Source organism: Camponotus floridanus, unplaced genomic scaffold, assembly GCF_003227725.1.
Source record: "Camponotus floridanus strain SB8 unplaced genomic scaffold, Cflo_v7.5 scaffold9, whole genome shotgun sequence".
NCBI classification, from domain to species: Eukaryota; Metazoa; Arthropoda; class Insecta; order Hymenoptera; family Formicidae; genus Camponotus; species Camponotus floridanus.
This window is the reverse complement of record NW_020229860.1, coordinates 666,861-681,044: the sequence shown is the minus strand read 5'-3', so window position 1 is coordinate 681,044 and position 14,184 is coordinate 666,861. Positions and strand designations below refer to the sequence as shown.

The following is a 14,184-nucleotide window of genomic DNA, read 5'->3' as shown; positions in this document are numbered from 1 at the left end:
GAAAGCACGCAGATCCTGCGACATATGTTGAAAATTCCTTGTTAACTTCATTCTTTTTACTTCTTATGGAAAAATTATGAGAATGAGTTCTCAATTCATATATAATTTGTCCGATAAAAAGCGCAATAATAAAATGATACATAATTCGATAAAAATAATATTTTTTTATCGAATTCGACGTCAATTTTTTGGTAACAAAAATTTTTCAAAATATTATTATCCTTCGAAAGTAGTCTTCGATTCTCAATACTTAATATTGGAATAATAAATACTAAACTGAAATTCAATCGAGAAGAAAATTTCACATTGCATTCTTTTATTTTAAAGACTTAATTCAAAGCTACGAGATGCTGATCTAATTGAATTAAATTCCAACTGTGAGCAAAAATTAATAGTTGAAGCTATGAAGAAAAATGGATTGTCAGTTTGATAAGAGTGTCTCATTTTTCTACGCTTTTTATCGGGTACAGTGCACATGCCATTGGCCCTGAGACGATAGTTCCGTGACGCAAGGTGAACGATACCCGCTATCTGTCGCCAGCCAAGCGCACGAACACGCTGTCACGCTGCGAACGAGCTTACTTCCGTTTCCGAGCGCCAATGTGCGATATCGCGCATTTCCCCTCTGACGAGCATCGGAGCGTTCAGAAAAGTACGATAGCCTGTGGCAATCGCTCAACTGCGCTCCGCTTGTAGTCTCGGTGGTTTTTGCGGCTGAAAAAAGTAGCGAGGTGCGGCGCATGAGTGCGTGCGGTTGTGCGTGATGGGGTGTAATGTGTAATTAGCACCATCTCTTTAAAATATGTGACGCATACACCATAAAGTGTCTCTACGAGATTACATTTTTCTGCTTGATATTCACATTATTCACGAATTCCCATAACAATTAAAATACACTCATAAAAATACCACAAATGAAATATTGCGTAAATTTAGTTAGTAAATCTTGCAAAATCGTGATAGATAATTCAATTATATTTTAAAAATCAAATGATACACTTTAATCAGAAAAGTGTCCTTTTATGAGTTGCTCTATTTTTAAAGAGAAAATGCGAGTTTTATCGCGAGCTTGCAGAAATTTTAAAATTAAAAAAGAAATTAACAGCCGTTTTCAATTTAATATATTATTCTCTCTCTTTCTCTTCTTTCTCTCTCTCTCTCTCTCTCTCTCTCTCTCTCTCTCTCTGTCTTTTATTAAATATATTAAAAGATCATTTTCTAAAATCGAAATCGTGTTATATTGTAAAAATGTATACGTTATATATACATTATATATATATTTACAAGTGAATTGTATATATAAATAGAAATTTCACAAATACAAAACGCAATTTATAATACACATACTAAGTTCTTCGCACATGTACATTTCTCACGAATGTGGATATTGTAGCTTGAAATGAATCGTAAAACATTTTTTTACACTCCATTATTTATAAAGCTATTATTAAAAGAAATTTGCTATTAATAAAAAAATATTTATTTTATATGCATTACATTAAATATTATATGAAAGAGAAAAAAAGAGAAAGAAAATGCTTGTTTTCTACTTGTTTATGATGTAAATCAAGATAAATCCGTTTGTTAATACGATAAAATATAATTTTGATATTAGAAATTTACGTTCAATAGAAACAATTTATTACGTACTTCTATAAAAATTTCTTATTTGTATTAATTCTTCTTTTATATTATTTTTCTTTTTATTAAAAAAATTTCTGCATTACTATAAAGTATTTAAAAGTATTCAGTGTTTTCAGTTGACTGAAATGATTATGAAAATGTGGAATAAACGTGACACCGCAATATCTTGCAATGATAATATCTTGATATTCTATAAAATTAAAACAATGATTATTACGAAAGATTCATAGTATATAAAAAATAAATACGAATTCTCTTTATCATTAAAAGATTACAGTATCGCATTTATTCTACTGTTGAATCGAAATTGAAAAGACTGAAAATGATTGATAATGATAAGTTTGGGATTACGATAGTATTTTCCTTAATCTCTTTATCGATTTACTAATCACACTTCGCTGTCTGATTTATTTCATTTCCGTTCATTAATAGTATCGATAATCGCACATAACACAAAATAAATAGAAATTCAATTGAGGGCAAATTTTATAAATAATTTTAATAAGCTTAAAGAGCTCACCTGTTGGATCCTTATCTTCCTGTGCTTGGGTATTATATCGTTCAGGTTGACCTTGCTGGCCTCGTTAGAAGACCGTATCTCCTTGAGGGATTCGATGCTAGGCGACGTATCGGTGATGTTTCGACCGACCTCGCCGGAAATAGATTTTTTCACACGACCAGTTCCACATTTTTCCGTTACCTCCAGAGGATTCACATAAAGATTGCTGTCGGCTTCCTCGGTTAGATCGCCCTGCGGAAGCGAAGGGATTGTCCCGCGACCGAGATTTGAGACTCTATGGAGTGTAACTTCGTCGCGGAAGTGACAAATGTTCTCGTGTGCAGGCGAGTATAATCTATACTAGTCTAGTAATAGCAGATTAGGTATATATATGTATATATATATATATATATATATATATATATATATATATTTATTTATTTATTAGAGAGCGGGGGAAATCGGGGTATCTCGTCTTCATCGTTTTCAAATGTTAATGATTCCTTGACGAATTTAGGGTATTTTTGCATATAACGAAGATTGAATAAACAACCATATTATATTAAAAAGAGCACATTTTTAATCTTTATCGTTAAATACATCATTGCATACACAATAGAATTTCACGGGAATTACAATTTCTATTTGAAATGAATTGAATAGCTATTTAATTTATTCAATTATATTGACCTGAATATTTATTATTGTTATTTGTTGAATGATGCGCGCGCGTGCACGTCACAAAAATATAATAAATTAATGAAATATAAATGAATCTTTTCACGTGTAAGATGCTACGCATACAATACCATCACTTTCATCAAACGATATTTTCCAAAAATTAATTGGTCATATTTTAAATTAATTAAATATAACTATAGGATATTAAAGAGAAAATTGACAATAGTTTAGCGATATTCTTTCGAGTGCAGTAATATAACGATAAAAAGATTAGGTGCATTTAATACAGAGTTTGGAAATAAAAAAAAGCTTTACTTTAATTTTCAATATTAAACATCACCTGTCATACATCAGTATAAATCTATATTTATTAAGAGCAAATCAACTTTGAATTCGCCGAATAATTCATTAACATGTGATGCGTTAAAGGTGGGAGAGCTTACATCGGTACTTTCTCATTTCTTTCACGGTTCATCGTAGCACATAGAAATATTATAAGATATTTATATGGCAGATTCGGAAATAGAATGATAATGAATTCAGACAGAGATGATAGAAGTACGCAATAACTATTTAAATGTAATTTTTAAAGAATGAGAAGATTTTTTAAGATTTCTCGGGATGTATATATAAGAGATATTCACAAGTACACAATATCTGGTGGCAGAATCATGTTTACTCTGGGAAGCCCTGGTTTACATGACGCACGTATTGTATGATATCTTTCCACGGATCTGCTTCATATTGTCTTGTATATCATGTGTTGATTTGCACGTGACGATTATACGCTGTACGTGCAAGAGAGTTTGACCTCGCTATTATCCACGCGACTCGCGTACCTGCGAATGTGACGGATGCGTCTGACAGCTCGCGTACGTGTCGGAACTGTCGACGCTCCCCTGCTCGTTGTACGTCTTCGCGTAGCTTCCCTGCTCGTTGTAGATCCTCGTAAAGCTCAACATCTCCGACGGTTGAACGGGCGATATCTTGGGTTCCGCGAGCAACGAACCTAATTGTTCGCCGCCGCCACCGCTTTCGGTTCCGCCACCCCCGCTACTGCTGCCGCCGCCAATGCTGAACCTGAGGGACCTCATTTCCTGACACACTGGATTACGAAAGTCGCTGGTAGCGAGGGGCATTATGTCCTCCGCGTCCCTGAAGTCTTTGTACTCCTAAAAACACGAGGTGGATGAAAAGTCTCGATTATGCAATTAGGGGCGAGGATACTAGAGGCGGCGCTCTTAAATTAGTCTAAATTCTATGTGATACGTTGATGCAGGGTGGCGCAGCTTCCTCGACTCTGTTCTCGAATTAGGGAGAACATTTAAGGTTCATCGCAAAAATCATTGTTTCTCAGGCAATACGAATGTCTAAAAGATGCTAGAAAGACGTCTATATCAAAGATGTCGCGCATCTCCTGGACTTTTGTATGACTAGATTAACGTTTATGCAGATCAATTAATTTTTCCTTCTCTATCCAAGTTACAGACAGAACAGACACGTATACGTACACAAAAGAAAGCAAGGATTCGCTGTTAATCAGGGGTCATCAAGAACTGAGAGTCGATCCACTGGAAAATGCGCTCGTCTCGTTAGCAACGTTCGCGAAGCGATCGTTTGACAATAAGAAATAAAGAAGCCATAGAAGGACGTGCTTTCTCTACGCAAGTGAAAGGATTTCTAGCGAGACTGAGACAACTATCTACTATACTCGCCTGGATTATATGTCTGCGCGTAGTATGAAATGTGCGATATATGATCGCATACGTCTACTTGCTCTACATCTACTACTTAAGGGGAACGGAACCATTTTATCCCGTATTAAGATTATATTTCTGAAGCACTTTTCTGTTGCTAACCTACCGGATGCAGACACGCGATCTTTCTAAAATCGCTTTTCGATACGTCTACCGTGCGCCGCTACTCGTTGTCACTCTAAGCATGCTTCGGTGTTGTTGAGTGATGTGTTGGTGAGTGATGGGAGATATAAGTTATATTTAAGAAATGCACCAACGTTCCATTGCACGACGATACATATGCCGTACCATAGAACGTATTTGTATTGCACGTATACGTGTAAAATAATGTGTATGTGTGATAATCGAAAAAGAGATAAGTTTACCTTGTTGCCTTTGATCTTGTCTCTCGTCCCTCGTACGTGCTATCATATATAAAGAGTACTGAACACGCGCGAAGCGCACATATTTTCTAATTCTTTCTGTCTCTATCGCGAATCCAAAAAAAGATTATAAGATTCTTCTTAAGAGCATCTACTTTATCTTCAAATCATTTGGATAAAGAATAAAATATTATTCTAAAAAGAAGTTTCTTTATATAAAGATATATATATATATATATATATATATATATATATATATATATAATTTCACAAAGTTTTTTCAAATTCAAGATACTAAATTAATAATTTTCGAAATTATTTTAAATATATATAACATTGTTAGATAAATATTGAAAAAACAAGAGGAATATGGTAAAAAAGTATCGTATATTTCATGATTCATTATCAAGAAAAAATGGGTAAATCGTCATTTATTAATTATTAATCATTTATAGATTATTACTTTATACGAAAAAATGTAAAAATTACATTATAACAATTCTTATGAGATTATTACTTTGTGATATTCAATTTTATTTGATTCGTTATATTGTGATTTAATATTTTTGGGCAGTTATTTTACTGTGATGAAAATATAAACACTTTTTAATCCTGTAATACTATATTTCACATACATAATAATATATTAAAAGTATTTTACGATTCATTAATTATAAAATAAATTAATCTTTAGATAAAAAATATATTTTTATCGTCTGCATTTTATATAAATATTTATATTAATCATGAAATACTCTATTAGTGCTGAAATTTACAATGTTGTGAATATGAATTTAGTACGAAATATGTCAAAATATTCTTAAATGTATGTCAGAAAATTCTTATATTGCGGAATTAACGTCAAAGAAAAAAGAATTAGAATACTAGTGCACTTCGCGAATGAATATACAACCATTATAAACGTATAGCTTTCGTTTAGATGAAATTCGAGCATTGCCTTTTACTCGGCTGCTCAACCAATGAATATTATAAAACAATCATTGTCTTTGTACTATTTGATATTCACGTAGTCGTATTATTATAAGTATGCTTGGCAGGATAATATTTCAATTTCGAGAGTTTTGTGCAATATTATTATAATGTAATGTTAGATCAATTAAGAGGAAATTGATATGCGCGCTAAATTTTATTTCGTCGCTATGAGACGAGATTTACGCAAATTGTGCTCAATTACTGTTGTTAACATGGTTTGTAAATGCTTACTTAACGCTTTTATATACGATATTTAAAAAAAATAGTTTTTATTTTATTTTCTTTTAAATAATATATTTCTCTAAAACATTATATTTAAAAAAATTATATTGAAGCTATATTTTAAGAAAAAATTTATATAAATAGATTCGATCAACAAAAATATTGTTTCTTAATATATGCAATATGATAAGTACTTTGATAGAATTAAAAATAAAAAATTTCTAATATAATTTTTTATAAACCTTTGATTAAAATTGTACTGAGTAGAAGCTAAAATAAATATAAAAATTCGATAATTTAATGAGCAAAAAGATATTTACGGATTTATTCACACAATGTGTCTTATAGATTCAATATATCTTACGATTTTATTTATTTAATTTAATGTTATAAAAAATTCAATTTTTTAAATAAAATTAATAATTTTTAAGTCCATAATTACATAGAATACGAAAAATTATACGACGAGCACACGTCGATAAATCTCGTTCTATAAATTAATTTGATCGCGTGATAAGTATACGACCGTGCTATGTGAGATAATGAAGCGAATGAAGTTCGGGACGAGTACATGTATATTTTATCCCAGTGATTTAATGAAACTAGAAATTCAAAGAGAGAGGCGAGTATAATATTTTAATATATATATAATACATATGATCTCTCTATTGAGATGCTTTGTTCGAACATAAACACATCTTATGTTCGTTTACGAAGTAGTTTTGAATAATTTCCTGCCTTCTCACGAACACAAACTTATGCAATAAAAGAACTGCTAATTATAACAAAAACAGATGGAACCAAATATAACTTTAACAAACAATTTTCAATGTTCTCTTTCTTGGGTAATTGTTCAAACAGTTATTATTAAAGTATTATATAAAAACGAAAAATACCCTTTATTATATGCTGCATAAATTATTTATAATTTTTTAACTAAAAATAAATAATATTGATAACAAAAATAATTAAATATTTAATATATGGTCTCTGCTAAAAATATCAAATCTACATAAAAATTCAATAACAGATTATATTAATAAAGACAAGAATTATGTAAATAATGGAGAATAATATAAATGTACAGTATATAATTAGATTATATATTACTGATACTTCTATTCCATAAAACCATCATATATGTTTACACACCTTCACATTATAATTTTAAAGATATCTTTTGAAAATGGAAATCTGATTTCTTAAATCCAATTAATCTAGTAATAAGTCGTAACGAGCAATGATCTTCGCACATTTTCCTCGAAAAAACGAAAACGAAGACCCTGGCTATTCCTGATCAAAGTAAAGGGAACGACTCGAACGGCGGGTTTCTCGCGTGCGGCAGCTCGTTAACTTTAAACTTGAAGGCAGGAAATTATCCTCACGTCGTACATGAGGTATATACGCGCGCGTTTTATCGATTCTAAAGTATATTTGGCTCTCTAGTTGGAGAGTAACAGGGGAAATGGTGGTGTTGAGAAGGTATCGCGCATATCGGCGCGTGGCGTGACCGCCCTGTAGGCGATAACACCACGTGCCTTGACCTACAAAATGTCGTGTGTTAGGCACGCAAGTTTTGGTAGGAGACAAGCTGCGGTTGCGTCAAAAGCTTTTGAGAATGAATGATGGTGTTGTATCAATGAAAAAGTTGTGCTGCTCCGTTGAGGAGAGATGGCAGGGGAGGCAATGCATACACCCAGTGGACTATGTAAAGAGTGTGCATATCGGTGAGCGTATAGACTTGGATTTGCGTAGAATGATATGTCTCGATTTCTCGGGAAGCAAAGAGAGAAAGAGAGAGAAAGAGAGTATTAAGCCAAAAAAACGACAAAAATATCACATGCCGCCCGCAAAGTCGGACGGGCGAAGAGCCCGGATGAAGAGTACGAAATATGCAGAGTGAGAAAAAAAATATATATGTGTATATGTGTACATATATATACATATATATCGCGCTCTCACGCTAATATAAACATAGAGATTGGATTTTTTTTAGTGGCCACGCGCGACTGATACATAGTCTTCAATACTCGATAGACTCGCTCGACAGCCCATTGGTGTATGTAGTGCCGCCTGAGGAAAAACATTAGTGATCGTAAATACCTTCGTAGTACAAAAGCAACACTCGAATTCGCTAGGTAATTCATCAATTTTCTCGAATTTTCTGCTGTCTTTTTTCTCTTCATCCTATAAAAGGTCACACACACAATTTCCTGTTTTACTTTTCGTGAGTAAACACACGTCCCTCGGTTCGGAAGCGATCGAAGCGTTTTTTTTTCTTATTCTCTAATGTATCCTTCTTCCTCTCTTTCTCTCACCATTATTCTCTCGACTGTGATTATTGCCGATAAAACGATTCGACCGCTTCACGAGCGAGCAGAAATATCAAACTTAATGTGAGCGTAAAGACGAAGCAACGTATGATCACGTGGAGCCAGAGAGAGAGAGAAAGAGACAGACAGGGTTTTCGTGTTACGCGAAATTGAGAACAAAATCTGCCAGCATGTCGACGATCACAAAACGAAAGATTAAATGTACGTCTCTCTCTTTATACTTATTGTTAGTGTATACGAGTGATCTATTTGAATAATATATCTCAACCGTTTAGTAATTGTTTTACGTACGCGAGCCTTTGGAAAAACAATACTATTTCTGAATTGCAGAATTACAGAGTATTTAAATTTTTTACATGATAATAAATAAATAAAATTTTAATGGTTAAATAAAAAATAATAAAATTAATAGAGTTAAGTTTAACATCACAACGTTCACAATGTCTATAATATCTCAAATATCGCGTTTCATAAATTTTCTGGCATGATATTATTTTTCTAATTCCGGTTTACATCGTCAGAGTTGATTCGAAACATCGTTTATTTTCTCATAATTTAACTTATAAATTTAATTTTAACTTTCTCTATTCGCAAATTTTTCAGATTTTTATCATATGTTTTCGAGAGTAGAAAGTTTTTTAATTTAGTTTAAGTTTTATTAATTTATATTATATTGAGAATATTTGTTTTAAAACGACGAATTTTTTCGAAAAACGGTCGAAAAATGTTTTATCGTTTAGTCACTCGATACAACATACATTTATATCGTACCGAATTTTTATCGTACGAATTGTTAATGACAAATTTCTTGTAAAATTTGTAATCAATTTTTCTTGTCGAAAATATGATGAAAAATCATATTACTAATTGTAATCTTTTATATTATATATATATATATATATATATATATATATATATATATATATTAAGAATTTTCTGAAAAGAAAAATAAATTTCCAACTTATCAACAAATTTATCATTAATAATCGAAAATCCGGAAAAACGAATAACCGAGGTGTACAAACACGGTGCTGAAAGTGTCGAGTGTAAAAGGCGCAAAATTGTCAATAAAACGTGTCATCGATGGAATGTGAAATTTCGCATCTGGACGTCACAAGTATTATTTATTGCGTTACTTACGCGAATGGCACATTTCATAAGCATACTTTCCGAAATCGAGCCGCATTCAAGCTGCTATCCTGTCTATGTCGGCGCGTTGCGAGCGCGATCAAACTTTAACCAAATACTTGTAACAATCGATTTATTTATTCTAATGTGCTGCCACCATATATATTACGATATATACATATATTCGAATATATTTAAAAAAAAACAGAGTTCCAGTATCAGTTTAAGTTTAGAGGATTGTTCTGGTTGGATCAGTTGGATATTATGCATATTACAAGAGAGTATTATTTTGAAACATCAATTGAGACTAATTAAGGTCTAGATAACTTTTTATTTCACATGTTTTTTTGTCTTATCTTTTCGATATAATTCCATGTAATTACATATATTTTAAGTTATATAATTATGCAAAGAAGATACGAAATAACTGTTTCTCATCCATTGTAGATTGAGAAGTTATAATTTGTCCATTACATGTAATGATATATTAGATTATATGATCGCATACTATTATATGTAATAATTTATTTTCTTTTTTAATTTTACTTATTTATTTTGCCTTTAAATGAAAAAAAATTTTAACAAAATTATCTCAGTTATAGATTATTTTAATTAATCTTAATTAGTCTCTATTTTTAACACTAGCTCATAATAATCGCGCGCAATGAACTTCATTGCAACTGAAAGTTTATTTTCTTTCACGCACAATGTAATGATCTCACAATAAACTCCATCGATTGCTTCGTTCGCTCTAAATGATATATATATAAACAACGCGAATATATAAAGAGATCGAACGACTTCCGATTATAGCAGTTCTATATTTATGTTTGTTACAGGCAAGTAACAGTGTGAAACAATGTTTATGTATAGGCAGTGTACACGCACATACACACATGCACGCACACAATATTTTAAAGATATTTCATTCTTAATAGTAATATATGTATAAGCACCAAATCGCGCAAATCCATATTGCCACGTAAGAATGTATATCTATTTCGTAAATATGTCTATCTATATGTCTATATATATGTCTATCTATCGTCACAGCTTTTAAAAAATTGCATTACAAAATTGCATTTATTACGAATGTATGTTAATTATTTGTTAAGTACTTGTTAGGAATGTTGAAATGGCGCGTTTATCACATAATACAGACTAATTTTTCGATTAAACAGCTGATAATGTGAAGAAGAAGTACAAAGAAGTGATGCAGCGCGATTAATAGTGCGTTGCGATTTTTTAATTATCGAAGAAATTATGAATGTTAGCGCTCACTTTATTAAATATCTACTTTGATATCTTAATTCTTAAACGAACACGTGGACGTACAAAGCGCGCCGATTTTTTTTTTTTAAATGACTTGAGATAAAATACGTTATCAAAACAAATCTAGTCATTTTAAGTCTTTCATTCAGCATTTGCATGCTAATAGCATTGCGTGCTAATAATTTTTCATGCAAGATGGATTGGAGAAGTGTATGAGTGTATATATATTTAAAAATTCATAGTACAAATTTTGCGCGCATGTATTATTTAAAGAAACAAAAGGCTTATTAAAAATGTATTCAAAAATCAATTACTTTCATAAAATGTTAAAAAATACACATATTTTTTTCTATAAAAGATGTTTAATATGTTAAAAATTTTAATATAGATTTGAATTTACCCCAGCATGTTTCATTGATTGACTGATGTGAATATATCAAAATAAATAGAAAGTTATTAAGTTAGTAAACAAACTAATATTGTGCATACTAATTATTTCTGAATTTATAAATCAATACATTTTTATTATGTCTTCTCTCTTTATTCAGAGATTATTATAATAAACAAGTACTTTTATAAGAAAATTTTGTAATGTATTATTTTGAAAATGTTTATTTTTAATAACTGCCGAAATAGGAGAGGTGAGATATATTACTTAATTAGAAATAATAAAAGAATAAGATTAAGAATCAAGAAATAAAAGAAAAATATTTCATTGAAATTTATAACATTTTCCAAGTAAAATGAAGAAATTTCCATTGATATTTAATATTAACGATTATATATTCAGATGTTAATGGAATTTTCTAACAATAAGTAAGCCTACAAAAGTGATTAAATGTAATATACATGTAAATCAATAAAATTATAATAAAAATACAAACTTGAAAAAAATAAACAAGAAAAAAATTTTTAAATATTAATATAATTTCAAAATTTCTGTAAAAAATCAACATTACATGTCAAAACAAAAATTATTATTATATTGCTTAGAATGTAACTCGTAATAAAAAGAGAATTCAATAATCTAGAAAAATTTTTCTCATTTAGTTCAACAATCTTGTTTTCTCTCTCTTGTGTATACATACGTATGTGTGTATATATACACATAGTTGAAGCATTCTTGATAATATGCTTGTATTTCTTTTATTTCTATTAAGTTTAGATATTCTCTAAATCGTCTCTCTCTCTCTCTCTCTCTCTGCTTTTCTTCTTATTTTACATATATTTCTTTTATATATATGACGTAATTTTTGCATAAATTTCCATTATATCTTGAAGTTACATAAAATACAAAATATTATTTAATGCTTACCAATATAATGCGCAACAGTGAAGTCGTAGGACACAACGTTGATCTGTAAAATAAATATATCCAACTTATAAAACAGTATCCAAAATAATTAATATTTCAAAAAATATTTATTGCGTTTTCAATTCAATTTATTACTTGTAATTTAATAAAAACAATTATGTAACTTTTTTGAAAATAAAAAAAACATTTCTACTGCATACAATTATATATTATTAATAGACAAAAAAATAATAGACAAAAAAAATTAAAACTTCTTACCTGACGGAGCTGCTCCATCATCATCAGATGCCTTTCTGGAGGTCTGCTCTCCTTTTTTACTCATTCTTTGCTATCCTTCATCGTACTTGTTCGCAAAAATGATTAATTACAATCACGCGTAATCAATCGAATGCAATAAACGCACTTTATTTTATCATGTCACTCTCGACATTATTTACACACGGTGCATACTTTATTTCATATTGTGATGGAGGAGAGAACGCAAATTGCAAAGCTACGATCAGCTGGAAAATCACATAGTCAAATTCATGCGCCATTCGACGCGATGACATTACATCTATTATTTAGACTGGTTACTATCTTGTATTATAATATAAGTGAATAAATATACACGCGTCAAAGATAAATGTTCGCAGACTGTGCCAATATTCGAAAATATGCATACATTTGTCGCACAATTTATCATGATCGAATATCATGAAACACGCGTTGTAACATTGTACAACACGCATATGCAGTCAGAGATATCTTAATATATAAATTTGCATGCGTATCGAGATATATTTAGGATGTGTGATTCGCTTTTAAATATTCGCCCATCATGACTGTTGGTTATTTGAAAAATGCTAAACCGTTGTTTTAAGATAAAATAATTATTAAAATATTATTACTTCATTATATTATATATTAATAATTTTATTAATAATAAGAATAAATATATTATTATTTATTCTTTTAATAATTTCAGCAATCACGATGCATGAATATTTAGAGATCAAGTATGCATGTCAAATATGCCCCGATAAATATGCAAATTCATAAGTTAAGGCACGTTTGACCCCGTCGTGATGCTATTCGATCATCGATCCGTCCCGTATCCATAACATTTTGTTAATAACCAAGAATGATATCGGCAACTTTGAAATCGATTATTATAAGGATCGAGTTAATAGCTAGTTTTTTTGTTCCAAAATATACAATCGAAATTTCAGAAATTTCGCACGTGATACATCCCGTGAAATAAATGCATCGTTATTAAATAAACGGGATATATCATCATTTTGCTTCATTTAAATTACACGATTCAATAATTCATATTATTCTATTATATATTCTATTATTAAATCGGCGAAAATTTCAACAAGCGATGTAATATATATTAAAATATATATTAAAACAATAATTAATAATTGCCATCGTTTCGATTTTTGTCTTAAAGGAATAAATTGCGCAAAATACAAAAGTCATCGCGTCGATACAACACTTACGAGTCGTTAGTCGTCAATTGTAATAATCGTCGAGAATAATCGCGTTTCTTGTGTTAACAGAACTCGTAGTATATAACGCGTTGTGTTTACATGCGATGGCCTTGTTGTCATTCGGGCCGTGGTAAGGTCTTGTTGTCATTCGCGCGGCATGAGCTGTTTCTTGTCGTCATTAACCCTGGAGACGCGATCGCGAGAAGATCGAGAGACGACGTGATTGTATATAATATTAGCGGTATAATATTAGCGCGATTATCGTTCCGTGATTAAGTAATTTTCACGATTAATAATTAATAAGAGTATCGCGACGGTGGCTAATTATCGAAGCATATATTTCACACGATATATTCACTTGAAATAAGAATCTATGTGAGATAAGATACAACAATTAATTATAAATTATTTTATAGGTTTAAATTGTTTTATATATAAAATGTAAACACGGTCGGCTATAAATGTTTCTTTAAATATACTTCGAATATATATTCGCTTAT

General features: G+C 30.6%; 1 protein-coding gene across 2 annotated transcripts in view; it reads right to left on the bottom strand.

Moving 5' to 3' along the window:
* Positions 1-14,184, bottom strand: part of LOC105259299 (potassium voltage-gated channel protein Shab) — a 45,787-nt gene that overhangs the window by 7,452 nt on the left and 24,151 nt on the right. The window contains exons 4-6 of one of the 2 annotated variants that reach the window (XM_025414875.1): positions 8,262-8,345; positions 3,664-3,996; positions 2,165-2,395 (exon numbers count right to left, since the gene is read on the bottom strand). In XM_025414875.1, the coding sequence (XP_025270660.1) occupies positions 2,165-2,395; positions 3,664-3,996; positions 8,262-8,345 (648 nt within the window). The remainder of the gene's footprint in view (positions 1-2,164; positions 2,396-3,663; positions 3,997-8,261; positions 8,346-14,184) is intronic. The other variant, XM_011271164.3, reaches the window with a different exon arrangement.